This window comes from Lemur catta, chromosome 5, assembly GCF_020740605.2.
Source record: "Lemur catta isolate mLemCat1 chromosome 5, mLemCat1.pri, whole genome shotgun sequence".
NCBI lineage: Eukaryota > Metazoa > Chordata > Mammalia > Primates > Lemuridae > Lemur > Lemur catta.
Window position 1 is genome coordinate 34823194 of NC_059132.1, and position 18038 is coordinate 34841231.

Below are 18038 nucleotides of genomic sequence, written 5' to 3' on the forward strand. Positions count from 1 at the left end.
CAAATAATTGAATTAGAGAGCATGGACAAAAATTATCTCCATTTTAAATAGCATGTATTCGATATCTCTTATAAAAATGTATATTATGAATATGTCATAGAGAATGCTAAAATAATGTTCGCTCACAAGTTGATGAAAGCTGTCCCTGGCTGTTAGAATTTGGAGTGATTTTTGCTTTCTTTATTTTCTGTACTGTTTATTTTGCAACATGCATTATCTTTGTAGCGATAAAAAAAAAGCTCTTTTTTTTGCATTGATGAATATTGTAAAATATAGAAAAGAAGAAAATAGAAGTCACCCCAAATCCTCTCTCCTGAAATAAATACCACTGGTGTTATTTTGACATGCTTCCTGATCCCTCTTCCTCTGCGTCCAGTTAAGATCACACATGTGCTGCTCTTTAAGCACAGTCAACTTGGTTTTCTGGAATTGTTTTTATTTATCCTGGTTGACCACGAGGTCTCCAAGCATACTGAAGAAGACTCAACACTGCTGGGGCCATCTTGGTCGTCCTGAGGAAAGAGGAGTCTTCTGGACCTGGACAGAAACTCCTAGACCTGAGTTCTTGGAATGCCGACTGGCCCAACAGCACAAATGACTCAGTCATTCTTCAAGTCCCAAGCAAGCTCCTGCTCCAGGCTGAGAGGTGGAGGACCCAGGCCATGTCCTTTGGGAGCCCGAGATCGCTGGGAAGATGAGGTCATGAGACCACTGGCCCTCACATCCGGAGTCAAGCACCAACAGCTGGTGCTATAGAAACTCCAGAAGGGCATTTTTGCGCAGTGGCAGTATCAAAGCCAATGAGGTTTATCCGAGGCATGATTATTGCTAATTGAAAACTTTTCCCAATACCCCTCCATGACAACTTGCAAGATAGTTGGCATTGGCAATTTTTGATGGTCCCTATGGGACGGAATAAAAAAGAAAAAGAAAGAAAGAAATTCAAGAAGGGGAAAGGCAGGACCAGTGTGAGCTGGGGCAGTTGGGAAAGGCTTTCTACAGGAGGCGTGACCTCAGCTTAACCTTCACGATAAGAGAGACAAATAGGAAGGTGAGTGGGAGGTGGGTGGGAGACACAGCAAACACCCAGAGTCAGCGTGACGTGGGGAAACAGGGATGACACAGCCCCTGCGCTTGGTGGGATGGAAACCACCTCAGTAACATGACACCTCACGGGACTTATCCTCCTGAAAGCCTTATGAAGTAGGCAGGGCAGCTACAGAAATACTAAGCAGACACGAAACCAACAGAGCTATTAAGTGATTTGTCCAAGCTCACACAGAAAGTTAGTGGCAGGTCTCCTGTCCCCCAATCCCCAAAGCAGAGCTCCTTCCAGCAATGAACGGAGTCCCAGCTTGTTCCAGGCTTATTCCAGGCTTGTTCTAGGCTGAGGTTCTCCTACAGCTTGTGTTTCTTCCCTGCAGAGAGCGGTGACGAGGACAAGCAGCCCAAAGTAACTGGAAGACGTCGACGGAGCCTGGGGGCCAGACACCCCCACAGCGACGGCTCACCCGGTAGGCAGCAGGCCTTACCACTTTTCTTGTGCCGACTCGGCTCACTGTGGAGTTTCTCGGTGGGGCTGAGCCTGTCTGTGTGAAGATGTTCTTCACAGCATGGTTTATGGTAGGGTAAATATAGGAAATGGCAACAGCAAAATAGACAAAGGATGCTACACCCTGACCTGGTGTTAGCTCTGTTCTTCATCCGTCTCTAAAGTGAGACAGATTGTATAATTAATTCAATCTCATATATACTTTGTAAAAATCCACACATACATGGTTATAAACTCACCTGGAAGGAAAACTACCAATATGTTAATATTGGTTACCTCTGGATGATAGAATTATGAGTGATTTTTATTTTCTCTTTTTTAAAGTATCCTATACTACAAATAATTTACAGTGAACATGTCTTATTTTTACAACCAAAAGGAAATAATTTTTGCAAGAAAATAAACCACAAATTTTGTGGGAAGGAAAAAGAATGGGGGAAAGAACCTGATTTAATGCTAGTACAGAACCTGGCACACAGGAGGTGATTAATAAATGCTGCCCATGAAGCTGGAGCTGAGCTCTGGGTTCCATTTCTGGACATGAAATGATTAGGGGCCGGGTGAGGTGGCTCACGCCTGTAATCCTAACACTTTGGGAGGCCGAGGCGGGAGGATTGATTGAGCCCAGGAGTTTGAGGTTGCAGTGAGCTACAACGACACCACTGCACTCTAGCCAGGTGACAGACTGAGACTGAGACTCTGTTTCAAAAAAAACAAAGATTATGAATGCAGGCTTTGGCAACAGACCTGGTAGATTTGCCACTTACTAGCTATGTGACTTTGGGAGAATAACTTGACTTTTTGAGCCTCAGTTTCCTTATCTGTATAATGGGTGGGATTAGGTATTAATACCTTCTTCAGAGGACTTCTATGAGAAGCTAATGAAATATTAAATGTAAATTACTTAGTACAGTGTTGGTGCATAGTAAGTGCTCAGTAAGTGAAAACTATTATTATTGACCTTGAGCAAGGCCCCGGTCCTCGCAGGTCCCAACTTCTTTCTTAGTAAACTGAGCATGTCACTTCTGGAGGTGCTGGGGAGGGTGTGTGTGTCAGACAGCGTAAAGGGAAAGCACTTGTAAGTCTGTTCTGTCTCTTGAAGACCTTCCACCGCTCCCCAGCGCAAGGACTGTGGTACTTGTTAAGGTTCCAGACCCATGAGGGGTGGGGGTGGCCCAGGGTCGCTGTATCTGGGGAGAACTGACCAACGGGTTTGTCTCCATCAGATGCTGCACAAGGGGAGCCTGACGTTTTGAAGGATGAACTTCAACTCTATGGAGGTAATTGGTTGTCCAGCAGCTTTGGAGAAAACAGAATTACACTAAGGACATCAGGGCTTAGGGCTTCGTTGGGCAGAAACAAGATCATGAGGGTGTTTCATGAGCTGAAAAGTCCCAGGCAAATACAGGAGATGTGTCAAGCTGAGCGGTTATAACATTGGCAGATGGGGATGGGGGCATCTTCTACCACGATGAGACTGTGTCAAGGAAATGCTGCATTCTCTCTGAGCTATAACCTTGACTTGTGGATGACCTTGACAAGTCACCCAACCTTTCTGGGCCTCAGCCTCCCAACCAGCAAAATGGGACATGATCAGTACCCATCTTCTCTTGGAATACTGGGCTATTTAAGTGTGCAAGGAAAAATTAAGGATCTGTCCCTACAATACCCATTTTATGGGATAAGTGTTTCCAAGCACCCGGATTCCTACAGGGAGGAAGCATAGATAATCCGGCACTTGAAGCACTAGGATGAAATGGGAGAATTTCTAGGCATAAACCAGCTTGCCAAAGAGCCTGACAAATGCACCAGGTAAGAAAGCCTGTTTAACTTTTTTTAATCCGACATTTCCAAAATCTATGCAGTCTCCTAATGCCTGGTAATAACCCAAGAAAAACAGCGGAAAATGCTTATGTATACAGTCATAGAAAAAGACCGACATATTATGTGGTGTTTTATCGCGTTGTATTTGCTCATCTGAATTTTTTCTTTTTTTTAACAAAAATAAGTATTACTTAGTTTAGAAAAATGCTTAAACTACTCAAGTAGTTTAAGAAAGTTTTCACTGGGTATAAAATAAGAGAGAGTGTTATGTTTACACGTATTTGAAAATATTTTTTCTTATGAAAAAAGTAATTCATATTCACTGTAGAAAATGTAGATGTCGTCACTTACTCGTGAATGACTCTTCCCCCACCAAGAAATTGGAGGTGCTCAGTAAATTACATTGTTTGAGTCTCATTTCATGTTACTTTTGTCACGTTCTCTGCACTCCGGTATTGGCTGCTCTCCGGTCACTTCGCAGATGGTGTTCCCTCTTTGGCCCTAAGAACACTTCTGTGTGCTGAGTGTTTGTTGCCATGTGCTCAGCTGTGTCCTGGGGCTGCTCTGAAGGACAGGAAATGTACAGGCATGGGGGTCGGGTGGGGAGGGGGAGCTCACACAGGGTCCTGCTGCCCTTGAGGGAAGGAGATGACAGGCTGGGAGGGAGGTCACCAGGGATCTGGCGGTAAGGCCACCCAGGATGGGATTATTAAGGATAGGGACCCTGCAGCCCAGGGCAGCTCTGCAGGGCTCAACTCACCCTCGGCAGCCCAGACGAGTGGCTCAGCTGCGGTGGGGCCCGCAGCTCCCGGTGTACAACTCATCTTGGCTCCACCCACTCAGGGCTGGAAGCCACGTGGCCAGATGTCATCACCTGTGTGTGGACAGCCTTGAAGCAGGCACATTGCAAATTGGTGGCCTGTGTGTGCAGATGCATTTTATCTGGCTCAGAGTGTTTTTTAAAAATTATGATTGTGAATATATTTCATCAATTCTACATTTTTTCTCATTTGAACATCTCTGAAATCAGGATATATCTTACAATCACTAGCAACTTATAACTGCAATTGGCAGGGATTTTCCTTACATAGCACATAAAATAATGTGATGCCTCATCAACAATGGCATCTCTGATTTGTGGAATACAAGAGTTGCCAACTTTTTTTTATAAATGAGAAAGTTTACATTAAAATCTGGTTTCTTGTTGGAACTTGGAAAACCTGTAAGGTTGGGCGGGCGTTCCCACAGCAGGTTTCCGTGGGTGGTGGCTGATGGCTGCCCCTTTAGACGCGGCAGGAACCCTCCAGCCCGCTGCAGTCCCCACCTGGCCTACTCCAGAGCAAGGGAGAGTCTCCGAGCAGGGTCCACCTTCCCTGAAGTGTGACTGCTCCCCACCCAAACCATGATGGATGTGTGATCACTGGTTTTTCTCCTGTGCAGATGCCCCTGGAGATTTGGTGCCCGCTGGGGAAGCAGGTGAGTGTCCAGCTGGGAGAGAGGGACCGTGGTTGTCAGTGTTGAGTCAGGTCTGGCTGTCCCCTCTCCCCCGAGGGAGCCAGCTAGGGTCAGGGTGCCTGGTTGGGGCTCTGGCCCCGGGGTCAGCAGGCAGGCGGTGCCAGCTGCAGGAGGCAGAGAGCCAGTGGCGGTCGGACAGGGGTTTGGGGAGGAGGCGAGGGGATTCCAACCAGCCATCGACAGATAGATAGCACGATCCCTAGCGATCGACAGGGCATTCGACGGGGCATTTCTTTAGGTCACCTCTATCCTCCCCCAGGGTGGAGGCATGGCTTAAGGACCCCAAGCTGGCCTGGACACTAACGTTGAGCTTCTCATTTTCAGGACTCCGAAGGAGCGGCTCTGAGCCAGCAAGTGGTAAATACGCAAGCTCAAATCAGGGCACAGGAGGTGATCTGGATTCCAGGGCATGGGACGGGACCACGGACAGCCTGAGCGGGTGGGTCAGTCCCAGGAGGGATGCCATCACCAGCCAGAGTGAGACGGTGACTCAGGAAAGAGACCTCAGTGCAGGAGAAATGGAACAGAGGGCAGGCTCAGGCCTGTGGAGGGAGGAGGGATTGGTGGGGGTCTCAAGGACAGCACCCCCATTTCATGATTTTACTTAACTGGTCCCGCAGTGAGCACCCTCTGACCCCGGAAGAAGCACCCAGTTCAATTCTCGGTGAGGCAGGAAGAAAAAGTCCCACCTGCTGTCCCATGCCGAAGTTGAACACTTGTCTCTGTCTTATTCCTAAGGAGAAGTGGAGGCGTCTCAGTTAAGAAGGCTGAATATAAAGAAAGACGGTAAGGAAACTGGTGTTGTAGCGCCGCTTCCTCCCGTCCGGCCCACGTGTCTATGAGTGAAAGGCAGCCCGCGGCCTAGAACATAGTAATCACAGCCCACCTCTGCCGTGTGCCCTGCAGTTTGCAAATTCCTCGGCTCAGATCACCTTGAGAAGTGGGACAATGATTCCCATTTTGTAGATATGGAAACTGAGGCTCAAGGTTGGGGAGTAGCCTTACAGCTCGGGAGTGGCACAGCCTGGGCTCGAACCCTAGTCCTCTGCCCTTTCTGCTACAAGCAGAGGCGCTAGGATGATAAACGCCGTCCAGGCCTCGAGGCCAGGATGGGGAGCTGCACGTGGGCCGGGCTGGGGGAGCTGAGAAGCTAGATGAGACCAGGCTCTGGGGAAGGAGCCAGGAGAGCTGCAGGGAGCTCCTCTGCTCCAGCGCTGGGAACACCTTGCCTTGTTGCAAAAGCCCCCCCTTCAGAGAGCGGGGGACCTGGGGCCGAGAGCCCCGCCCGCCTCTGTCCAGCGGGTGAACCAGGCCGCTGCTGGACGTCCCCGGGCTGTAGAACGAGGCTCGCTGGGCCAAAGCCGAGATTCCCAGCGCGCAGGCTGCGGCCAAGTTGCTTCAGGACATGGCGTCCAACCCCAAGGCAAGAGGGCGACTGCTCTGCTCATTCTCAGGGCCCGGTCTCGGGTTGGGGCCTCTGGCCACGGAGCACAGGCCTCTCCCTGGGCAGCTCAGGCTGCCGGGAACGTCACCGTCTTTTGTTTGCCTTGTGTGGATTGTTAAGTTAGGGGATCCTGGTTTTCCACTTACTGTTGTGACATAAAGTTTCTTCTAAAGTAAATGTATTTCAGGAAAAGGAATCTATTTAAAGAAAAATGTGAAGTAAATACTAGTACAGATGATCCTTGGGTTAGCATGAAGCTGTGCAGGTGGTAAGTCCGAGAAAAACTGAACGAGAATGACCCCAAGGTCCCTTCCAGCTCCATCCTTACTCCGCGTCTGCTGACCTCTTCAGCCTCCAAGGCATCCCCTGAGTCAACAGCTCCCCACTGCTGGAACCCTCCCCCCACGGCCTGCGCCTGGTTTCTTTCTGCTCCCCGTGTCTCGTGCTCCCTGCCCAAGCATGCACAGACACACACACCCAGAGATACACGCATGTACTCACAGAGACACGCGTACATACACGCAGACACACACACACACACATGGGCACACACGTGTACTCACACACATACACACATGTACTCACAGACATACATACATACAGAGACACACATGTACTCACAGAGACACACACATGTACTCAGACACACACACATGTACTCACAGACACATACATACACAGAGAGACACACATACTCAGGCACACACACCTATATACACACAGATACACACAGACAGACACACACCTGCTCTCCTGTCATCGAAGTCCCCCTGCCTCGGCTGTCTTTAAGGCTCAGCTCAAACTCATTCTTCCACCAAGTCCTCCCGGACTGCCCTGGCCATGGCGACTCCCGAATTTTTATGACATCTTGACAACTACATAAAATTCCAAGTATGAGTACATAATATTGTGCTTTCTATGCTTCGATTGATGGACATTTGAGTTGTTTCTGATTTTTCATTTTCACACTAAGCCGTCCTCCCTCTAGGCCTCTATTTGATCTTGCATTGTGTTGCTATCTCCTTTTTAAAGAAAAAAACTTATATTTTCTAAACATTTATTCACAAGATGACTGGAAAACAGATCCAGGGAGAAATTCTCCATTGGGAATTCATTTTGCATTTCTGAAAAATTAATGAGGAAGAGACTTTCCATCTCTGGAGGGACCTAGGCCTGATGCTTTCTTGCACAGTGAGTCTAGTTCTGCATCATGTCCTTTTCTCCCTGAAGGGTACACTGACTTCAGAGCCAAGAATGTTCTAGAAATACTCATTTTGTTTGTACCACTGAAGCAGCACTCTGCCATCCAAGCGCCCGCCCGCCCCATGCTCCTCTGTTACTAAGGAGAACTCTGAGGCCCAGAGGGGTCAGGACACCTGTCCAACGCCTCTCAGCGCATTGGTGGCCAAACTGGACTGAACAAGGCACATTCCCTGCAGCCTTGTTCCAGGAAACCGTCTCTGGATTGTCTTGTCTTGTGTCTCTTCCTTCCTTTCTTTTTAAAATCTCTTTTGCATCCCCTCTAATCACAGCTGCTCGACCGGGTCGAGGCCCCTGGGAAAGCAGGAAAGCTGTGCTCTCTCCCCTGACCCTCCCCACAGTGCCTGGCAAAGCGCAGGGGGCTCTTTTACAGAGCACCCCTGGGTTCCTGCCCGAGGCACAGGCCCTGCTCTCAGCTCCTCTCTAAGCCTCCGTCGAATTCTTAAACCCTCCAAGCCTGCAATGCCACTTCCAGGCACCAGGCCCACAGAAATAGGTGCACGAGTGCACGGCGATCCTTGGGTAGTAATTTTGGTGCAGCATCAATAGGAATAGGAAAAAACCAAACACCTCTAGCTTCATCAGTGGGGGTCTAGTTCAGTTAAATCAATTAAGATAAATATATATCACGGAACACTGCACAGCTATCAAAAAGAACAAGGCGGACCTGTGTGCTCTGAGATGGAAGATGGTCTTCTCTAGCAACGAGAGGGAAAAAGCAAATTATAGAGCAGCAGGGATACAGATCGGTCCCATTTACGTTTTACAAATGTGCATATATATGCCTGGAAAACTTTGCCAATCACTGCTCACTTTTAAGGAGGGAGAATTGGGAGGGAGAATGAGGCAATGTGAAAGTTTTGACTTTGAACTTGACACATTTGCATTTTTTATTATTGTATTTAACACTCATCTGACAAATACAGTATTGAGCACCTGTGTGTGCCCGTTGCTGCTATAGCTGCTGGGGGTCCCACAGGGGACAAGACCAACTAAAATCACTGCCCACCCCGGAGCCACATCCTGCGGTGCGGAAAGAGAGTAAACACAGAAAGGAAAATATAATCGGTTGACTAGTGACAAATGTTATAAAAATAATAAAGTGAGATAAATGGTGGTTTTGGGGGTGAGGGTTTTTTTTTTCCTTCTTATTTTTTTTTAATTTTATTGCTTTCTAAATGTGCCTTTGTTTTCTTTCTTTATTTTTCTTCTTCTATTTTTTTTTTTTTTTAATTTTTGAGACAAAGTCTCACTCTGTTGCCCGGGCTGGAGTGCAGTGCATCATCATAGCTCACTGCAACCTCCAACTCCTGGGCTCAAGTGATCCTCCTGCCTCAGCCTCCTGAGTAGCTGGGACTACAGGCGTGCACCACCACACCCAGCTAATTTTTCTATTTTTAGTAGAGACCGAGTCTCACTTTTGCTCAGGCTGGTCTCCAACTCCTGAGCTCAAGAGATCCTCCTGCCTCGGGCTCCCAGAGTGCTTGGCTTACAGGCGTGAGCCACCGCACCCGGCCAGCATCTCTGAATAAAGTTACATTTGAGCAGAGACTCAGTGTAATTTTAAAAAGAGAGAAAGAGGCAAATAGCCATCCCCTCTCTGCCTTTACAGATGAGTTTTTCCATTTCGTCCTCCTGTGCTTTGCCATCGGGGCCTTGCTGGTGTGTTACCACTATTACTCAGGTGAGCTGGGTCTTGGGGAAGGCCAAGGAGGTGGCATGGCGGGAGTTGTCCAGACCCACAGGCCAACTGTGTCCTCCCTCTGCCTTGCAGACTGGTTCATGTCCCTAGGGGTCGGCCTGCTCACCTTCGCCTCCTTGGAGACGGTCGGCATCTACTTCGGGCTGGGTAAGTCCCCTCAACGTGTGTGTGCACGCACACACACACACACACACACGCACACAGTTTCAGAGGGGTGGTGGCTGGGCTGGCCATACTTGCTTGTCAAGGGCCAGAGAGTCACAACCTAAACGTTTTTTTTTTTTTTTTTAATTTCCTTATGCTCATGTTTTCTTCCTGACCACTTTCAAGGTCAATGTGAGGTCATTGGCAAAACCCTGTGGAAAAAATGGCCAGGTCCATAAAAAACAACAAAAATAGTTTAAAGTGGCAAATAAGTCAGGTTTGGTGGCACATGGCTGTAGTCCCAGCTACTCGGGAGGCTGAGGAGGGAAGATTGCTCGAGCCTTGCATCTCTAAAAAAAATAAAAATAAAAATGTAAAGTCGCAAACAAATAGAATTAGCCAGATGCTGAAAACAAGTTAGCTAGTGGAGCTGGGAACTGAATCTGCCCAGTGAATTTCCTGCCACCGTTCTTTTTGTTCATGGTGGTTGTTTTCAGTGACAGTAACTCTGGTACTATTCCCTAAGCTCAACCTGCTGCCTGAAATTCCACCATTAGAGCTGTGTGTGCAGGTTAGGCCTTTGTCCAAGGGTGGCGGGTGGGGGGTCTGACCCTACAGCCCTGGAGGGGGCACAAACCTAACTCGCCTTTCTCTTTGCTCCCGGGCAGTGTACCGCATCCACAGCGTCCTGCACGGCTTCATCCCCCTCTTCCAGAAGTTCAGGCTGATGGGTAACTTTTAAACGCTTCCCGTGTCCGCTGTCTGTCCCTGTCAGGGTCTTCCGTTTTGAAAGAGGCTCAGCCTGTGGGAAAAGCACGGGGCCTGGAGGCAGAGCCCCGGCTTTGAGTCCCCGCTCCGCCAGTTCCCCAGTTCGCTGACCCGGGGGGAGGGGGGCCCTGCAGCCTCTTTTAGCTTCAGTTTCCTCAACTGGAAAATGGGTGTGATGCTTTCCACTGCACAAGGGTGTTCTGAAAATCAAGTGGGGAACAGATGCCAGAGGCCTTCAGGGCGAAGCGCTAGAAAGGCGAGGGGAGTCTTCCTGTCCCTCACTCTGTCACGGAGCCTTACGCTGCCCCAGACGCTGTCGCGACTCCGGTGGTGTTTGTGCAGTAACACCGGGGGAGGTGGGTTTGGTCATCTTACGCTGGATGGATGAGGAAACTGCGGCTCAGAGAGGTGCGTGACTGGCCCAGAGTCACGGCTGGAGTGGCAGGGAGGGGCTAGCTCTGTGCCCACCCCACACCGCACAACAGAGAGGCCAGGCAGCTGTGTGTCCCCTTTAATCCATTCATTAATAAAACAGACATTAGTTACTATGACTGTAGGCCACGGAGACCTGTGGCTTCTGGGATGACTGTCTCATGCCAGCTGTGAGGGTTCGTGGGCATCTGGGGTGACGGTGGGGACGAGGCCTGGCTGCCTTCAGACCAGGTGGGGACCATCCTGCGGGCTTTGCCTTCCAGGGTTCAGGAAGACCGACTGAGGCCACTGCCAGGTGGGCAGCCATGTGAGGCCCCAGTTTTACCACTGTTGCAACCCCTGAGCCCAAAAGGACAAGACAGCGACGTTCCGGGAGACACACGGGAGACCAAGCCAGAGCAATAAAGAGCACTTTTCCTTCCATGTGGTCTGACGTTGGCACCGGCCCAGGCGGGGGTATCATTCAGGCAGCAGTGGCAGGCCACCGCCCGCCTAGATGGAAGGCAGAGGGAGGGCACGGGGCTGAGCCCATCGCGGTACTTGAACCAGCAGGAAGATTCTGAGAGCTCACTGCTCCCGGGAGACTGCAGGAGACCGCCGGCCCTGCACGCTGTAATCTGCCTGGGCTTGTGGTTTCGCTCAAGTCCCCAGGCTAACTCGGTGGGCTCTCAGGACCTACAGGACCATCCAGGGACAGACAGACAGTCCAGAGCCCTGAGGCACAGAGCCACCAGGCTGGGTCTCCCAGGTGAACCTGACGCAGGTAAGATGTGGGGACAAAAGCCACAGCATCTGGTCATCTTCCCTGAGCCCCATCATCACCCAGTGACAGCCCTGCTGCCCTGGACTCCATCAAGATTCAAATAAACATTCTCTTCTCGGTCTTAAAAAGAGTCAGCTAAATATTGCTTTAGCTTTCTGGAGCACGAGAACACATTTGGGGTCTCTTTGAATCTAGGTATCTAGTCAAGGCAATACCTTGTCCTGCCAGATGAAATATAAAAGGGGATAAACGCAAAGCTCCTCACTCTAGGTCTAAGATTTCAACTGCACAGGTTCACAGTGGGAGACAGGGCTTTGCAACCACTCTCGTGAAAAATATCCGGGGCCGTAAGTATTCTCAGTTCAACAAATACCCAAGAAGTGAGATGAGGGCACAAAACAAAAACCATTGCCAACTTGGGCTGCATTAATAGAAGCATAGAGTCTAGACTGAAGGAGGTAGTAGCAAGTCCCTCTTTGCACTGGCCAGGCCATGCCAAGAGCACGTGTCAGGGCTAGACTTACACGCTAACAGCAATAGTGACAACTTAGAAAATACACAGAAGAAACCAGAGTGGGAACATAAAAATGATTGAACGCCAGGTGTGGTGGCCCACACCTGTAGCCCCAGCTACTTGGGAGGCTGAGGTGGGAGGATCATTTGAGCCTGGGAGTTCGAGTCCAGCCTGGACAACATAGTGCGACTGTGTCTCTTAAAAAAAATTTAAAAATAAATAATGATTGAAGAAATGAGAATTCTTCAACTTGCGGAAGAGAAAAGTGGGGCCTCCATGAAACTCAGAGATTCTTGGAGGACACTCCTTAAGTGCTTCCGATGGCCAGGGACAGTCACATATGCTGTTTGATTCAATTCGCACAGCAGCCTTGAGCTAGACGAATCATCCTCATTTTGCAGATGGAGAGACCGAGGCTCAGACAGCTTCAGTAGCTCACTCAAGTTCACACAGCAAGCCAGTGGCAGAGCTGTGGTTTGAGCCCAAACCTGGGCGAAGCCTACCTCGTGGCGCTCGGCTTGCTTAGTCCCTAGCCAGGCAGAGCATCCCTGAGGGAGCTGGGGTTGTTCCCAGTGTTTCCCAGACTTTGGAATTTCTCCGAATTACAGAATATTTTTTTAAAAGTGAGAGAAAGCCTGGTATGGTGGCGCATACCTGTAGTCCCAGCTACTTGGGAGGATCACTCGAGTCTAGGAGTTCAAGGCCAGCCTGGCAAAATTGTGAGACCCCCCCCCCCCTTGAAACATTAAATAAATAAAAACTTTTAAAAAGTGAGGGAATGGGGGGCTGTCAATGCTTTAGTTTTCTAATTGAGGACAATAAAAACAAAAATCAACTATCAGCATCATTTTACAGAAGAAACGACAGATTTTGTACCCAAAAAGCAGGAAAATTATCATCAGAAACAAAATGGAGTTTAAAGTGGAATAAATTAAGCTTTGTGAAAGTCTTACTGCCTGTCCTTTTTCCTCTGATCATTGTGGTCCGATAAACATTGTATCTTTTGTCCACCTGGATTATTGTTTTGGGAAATTTTTTTTTTATGTTTTGGAAACTGCTAGACTAGAGGATTCCTAAGGATTTTTACCTTTTTCGTTTCTGGGGTTTTCCAACCTCAGCTCCGACATCCCAAGTGGCGAATGGCTCATCTCCTCCCAGAGCAATTCGTCCTCCAAGAATTTTTTCCTCATGTTCTAAGACACATCTCTTAAGGTATTCTTTCAGAAGAATAAAGACTGACCTAAAAGTAGGGAATGAGATTTTTTTTAATTGGCAAATAAATATTGTGTGTATTTATGGTATACAACATGATATGCATCACCTCATATACTTACCAGTTTTTGACCGTGAGAACACTTAAAATCTACTGTCTTAGCAGTTTGCAAGTACACATACATTGTCAGTAACTGTGCAATAGGTCTCCTAAACTGGGACTGAGTTCTTGATGACTACGGCCGTGCTGCCCTCAACCCTCAGCTGTTGGCTCAGCCCCGGCGCCAACGCCTATGGCACAGAGCACGCCGACTTCGCTCTTCGTCTTCCAGATTGTTTTGGCTGTCCCGACTCCCTTGCATTCCACACCAACTTTGGGATCAGCTTGTCAACATCTACAAAGCCAGTGGGAATTCTGATGGACGGCATTCAATCTGTAGATCAGTCTGAAGAGCAGTGTGCTTCCTTTTTAGTAATTTATTATTGTTTTTACATTTTATTTATTTATTTTTATTTCAGCATATTATGGGGGTACAAATGTTTAGGTTGCTTACATTTATTTTTACATTTTCTTAGAAAAAAAAAATTGGCCTAAATCCCAATACCCAAAATCATCCACGGTTAATATTTTGTTGTGTTTCCTGTGAGTCTTTTTCTGCATGAGTTCATTTATTTTTGATTCTGAGCCGTTTTTACTTTCACATGTAATAAGCCTCTTTTCCATTGCTGCGTACTCTGCACAAGCATCCCTTCCAGCTACTGTGTATTTCTCGAGTGACTTAACAGTCCCTCTGTATTTGGTAATGATATTATTAGCTGACATTTATTCAGTGCTTTCTACATGCCACGTGTGGAGCTAAGGACTTTACATTAATTGTCATTTAATCCTTGTCACAACTTTGTGAGGTAGCATCTGCCATGATCCCCATTTGACAGATGAGAAAACTAAGACCCAGAAAGCTAGTTTCTGAGGTTTTGACTTCAAGCTGTTCTTTATAACTTATTTTCCTCTAAAAGGAGCCTGGAGTGCATAGATCAGATATTCATTAAACATATAAATAAAGCACAAAGTTTCAGGATAGAAGCATGAACTAGCTGACTTGAGAACAATGAAGTTGCATAGGAATTACGGGTCCCTATGGCCAATTCTGGCACTGCCTGGCTGTGATTTTTGGTCAAGTCCTCCCCTCTCCCAGCCTCAGTTTCCTCATCTGTACAATGGGAGCATAATAGAGCCCACTTTGCAGTGTTATGGCAAGGATTACATGAGATAATTACATAAAGTCTTATACACAGACTCTGGCATGTAGTAGATGCTCAATAAATGGGAGTTATTAGATTAGAGCGGGGGCACAAATCAGATGCTGTTAGGGTCAGGCAGGTAAAGTCAGTTAGATGTAGAAAAACGGGGAGCAGACAGACAGAAGGGAACTAAAGAGCCTGGACATGACCAAAGGGAGCAGCTGCTGTCTGGTAGTGCCAGGCAGGAATACCAGCTGAGCGGTATCAGTCAGCCAGGAAAACGGAAACCACAGCAGGTATTTTAACAGAGAGAATTTTAGAGAGGGGCATATAAAACAGGTACAGGAAGGCTGAAAAGGCAAAAAGACCCACTGAAGTATCACAGGGCATAACCGAGGGAACCACCTAGGGCTGGGGGAACAAAAGAAAGAGGTTGGAGTTATTAGAACCGGGAAGCTTGGGAGAGTGCCCTATGGAGCCGGGACCCAGACCTCTAGGGAGGGGGCCCTGCCTGGCTGGGGCTGGTGTCTCAGCGGCTGAGGAGGCTGTGAGTGCAGGGCCAGTGATGTCAGGCCTCCACTTTCTCAGCAGAAGCCCCAAATCCAGAGTTTTAAAAAATGTTGGCAACTAAATTTTTTAAAATTTCAACTCTGTTATGGAAAACAGTATGGTAGTGCCTCAAAAAGTTAAAAATAGAATTACGGTATGATCCAGCAATTCTACTTCTGGGCATACACCCAAAAGGGGCGTGAAGAGGTAACTGCACACCCATGTTCAGAGCTGCGTCATTCCCAATAGCTATGCAGGGGAGCAGCCCGAGCGCCCGTCAACGGGTAGGTAGATAAACAAAAGGTGGTGTCTACATGCAGCGGGATATTATCCTCCATGAAAACAAAGACACTTGGTACCACGTGGATGAAACTTAAGAACATTATGTTAAGTGAAATAAGCCAGTCACAAAAGGACAAATACTGTCCTGATTCCACTTATGTGAGGTCCCTAGGGTAGTCCAATTCATACAGATAAAAAGTAGAATGGTGGGTGGCAGGGGCTGGGGGGAGGGAGAACAGGGAGCCAGTGTTTCATGGGGGCAGAGTTTCAACTGGGCAGATGAAGGAGCACTGGAGGAGGATGATCATGGTTGCACCACAAGGGGAACGGACTTAATGCTGCTTAAAAATGGTTAAGGTGGTAAATTTTGTTATGTGTATTTGACCACAATTTTTTTTAAAATTTCACATTATTAGTGGCCAAACAAAACTAGATCTGGCCTGCAGGCCATAAGCTTACAATCTCTTCACTGGGGGCTCTTCACCGTGTTAAGCTGCAGACAGGAGCTAGAAGTGATACACGCAGAGTGGGAGAGAAACCAGAGGAATAACAAGGACACGATCATTGCTGTTCTACTTTTCAGTTTTTGGTAGCCCGACTGCATTGTGGGGACACAAGTTCTACCCCAGTTCTGCTGCTGGTAACCTTGGCCTCTCTGGGCTCCAGCTGTCAAAAGAGGGGCTCAGGTGAGTTAGGCTGTAGGAGCCCCTCATGCCCTGGGAGAAAGCTCCCCAGCCCCCCACTCTCCGCTGAGGCTCTGTCTGCCCTAGGGCACCACCTCCCTGCGGCCCGGCCCCCTGCGCTGCCCTGGAACGCTCTCCTGGCTCCTCTGCCCAGCGCTAGCCCAGGGTCTGGTTACACCTCGGGCATCAAGTGGATTCTTGGAGCCCCAATCCAATGTGTGGTCTAAAAATAAAACCTTGAATCCTGAGCCCAGGAAGCCAGGGCTGCAGGGTGGAGGGGTGAGGAGGAGAAGGCGTCTGTCTGACTGTCCTGGACTCTGGCTGGATTTCTGCTGAACACAGCGTAGGGAGCACCGCGGTAGCAAGGGTGTTTTGAGGCCACATAAGCCAGCATGTGCTGGGAGGAAAGGAGAGAAGTTCAAGAGGACTGTGGCAGTTGTTGGTCTCGTTCTCCTGACACAGCCCCAGGAATCCTCTGTCTACTCCAGAGGCTCTGAGCCTGGACCAGAGAGAGGGCAAGGAGGTGCTGCCAGCCGAACCTGGGAAGCTGGGAAAGCACTTGACGTTGGAGCTGGGCTTTATCGAGGGAGATGCAGGGAAGGGTCGTCCAGGCAGACGGCCGGCGTGGGCAGAGGCGTGGAGGAATGGAAGAGGAGATGTCTACGCACCAGCAAGTCGTCAGCCCTGGGGAGCCTAGGCATACAAGGTGGAAGTGGGGGTGAGGATCGGTGGGCAACAGAGCACACAGGGGAATCACTCGTCCCCCAGCAGACCCTTGAGACCTGGGATAAGGAGCTGGGACTTTCGTCTAAGGACAATGGGGAGCCCTGGAAGGAGTATGAGCGAAAAAATGGCACAGGAAGATTGCACTTCAGAAGCATCGCTGAGCTGCTCTGGTAGCCTTGTGGGGGCTCTGGGGGGCATGGGAATGAACCTCCCAGCCCCCCAACTACAGGGTTTGTAACTGACCAAGGGCTGCTGTGCCCTGTGTTTGCACCAAGGCCACACTGCCGTTGGGACGCTCCCAGCTGGCGGGTTACCATGAGAGGGCTACGAAGGCAGGCCCATCCCCAGGAGACAGGGGCTTCCTGTGACAGCTGACTTTGGCTTAAGGACTCCTGACACCTGCCAAACCTTCCTCAGACTGCACAGCAGACTAGGACTCTTCCACCCAACCTCCTTCCCTCCCTTTTCCACCTGGGGCTAGACTTATGTTGCAGTTGGATGTAAGTCTAACTGGTTCCCTCCCCATTTTTCTCTCACACATGTCTTCTCTAATAAAATCCTTGCACATTTAACGTTGTCCTGGCTTGAGCTTCTCAGATGGCTCAGACCAATGGGGTAAGATTAGAGACAAGTGGTACCAGAGGCCACAGGAACAGAAAGGAAGGGGGAAATTAGAAGACATTTCACAAGTCTAGACCAGGCGTGGCGCCTCACGCTTGTAATCCTAGCTGTCTGGGAGGCCAAGGTGGGAGGATCACTGGAGCTCAGAGGTTCGACACCAGCCTGAGCAACAGTGAGATCCCGTCTCTACCAAAGAGGAAAAGAAAAAGAAAAAGACAAAAAAATAGTACACCAAACAAGAAAACCCAGCCAGGCATTGTGGCACGTGCCTGTAGTCCCAGCTACCCGGGAGACTGAGGCAGAAGGATCTCTCATATCCCAGGGTTGGAGCTTGCGGTGAGCTACAATGACATCACTGCACTCTACCCAGGGCAATCGAGTGAGACTCTGTCTCAACAACAACAACAAAAAGTATAATCCACAGTATGACTTGAAGTGCACACCTGCCATTGGCTTTCCCCATGGTTAGAGTTCTTAACTCTCAGCATGGTAATCACCTATTTCTATGTTGGTCACCCTCACTAGACTCTGAGTTTGTTCAATGATTGAGTAAATAAGTGAATGAACATGGTGAAAGACAGAGGGAAGTGTAGGATGATCGCAGAGCTCCAGTTTGGGCCACTTGGTGGATGGTCGAAGTCGACATTTGCTATTTGCCTCCCTGGTGTATTTTGTCAGTCCAATTTCCCTTTGAAGAAAAAATCTTGCACTCTTTGTGCATCAAAGGATGCCATTAAGAGAATGAAGCCAGGTGTGGTGGCCCATGCCTATAGTCCCCGCACTTTGGGAGGCTGAGACAGGAGGA

The 18038-nt window shown here is 48.8% G+C and overlaps 1 protein-coding gene and 1 non-coding gene across 3 annotated transcripts in view; both read left to right on the forward strand.

Moving 5' to 3' along the window:
• The window catches only part of TMEM40 (transmembrane protein 40), a 30620-nt gene extending 19104 nt beyond the window's left edge, over window positions 1-11516 (forward strand). The window contains exons 4-12 of one of the 2 annotated variants that reach the window (XM_045551523.1): window positions 1425-1514; window positions 2779-2832; window positions 4817-4852; window positions 5216-5248; window positions 5630-5677; window positions 9208-9279; window positions 9370-9444; window positions 10110-10172; window positions 10905-11516. In XM_045551523.1, coding sequence (XP_045407479.1) covers window positions 1425-1514; window positions 2779-2832; window positions 4817-4852; window positions 5216-5248; window positions 5630-5677; window positions 9208-9279; window positions 9370-9444; window positions 10110-10172; window positions 10905-10924 — 491 coding nt within the window. In that variant the 3' untranslated portion in view covers window positions 10925-11516. The remainder of the gene's footprint in view (window positions 1-1424; window positions 1515-2778; window positions 2833-4816; window positions 4853-5215; window positions 5249-5629; window positions 5678-9207; window positions 9280-9369; window positions 9445-10109; window positions 10173-10904) is intronic. The other variant, XM_045551522.1, reaches the window with a different exon arrangement.
• Window positions 772-911, forward strand: LOC123638953. The gene has a single exon (XR_006735527.1). It is a non-coding gene; the product is annotated as a U4 spliceosomal RNA (small nuclear RNA).
• Window positions 11517-18038: the final 6522 nt, after the last annotated feature.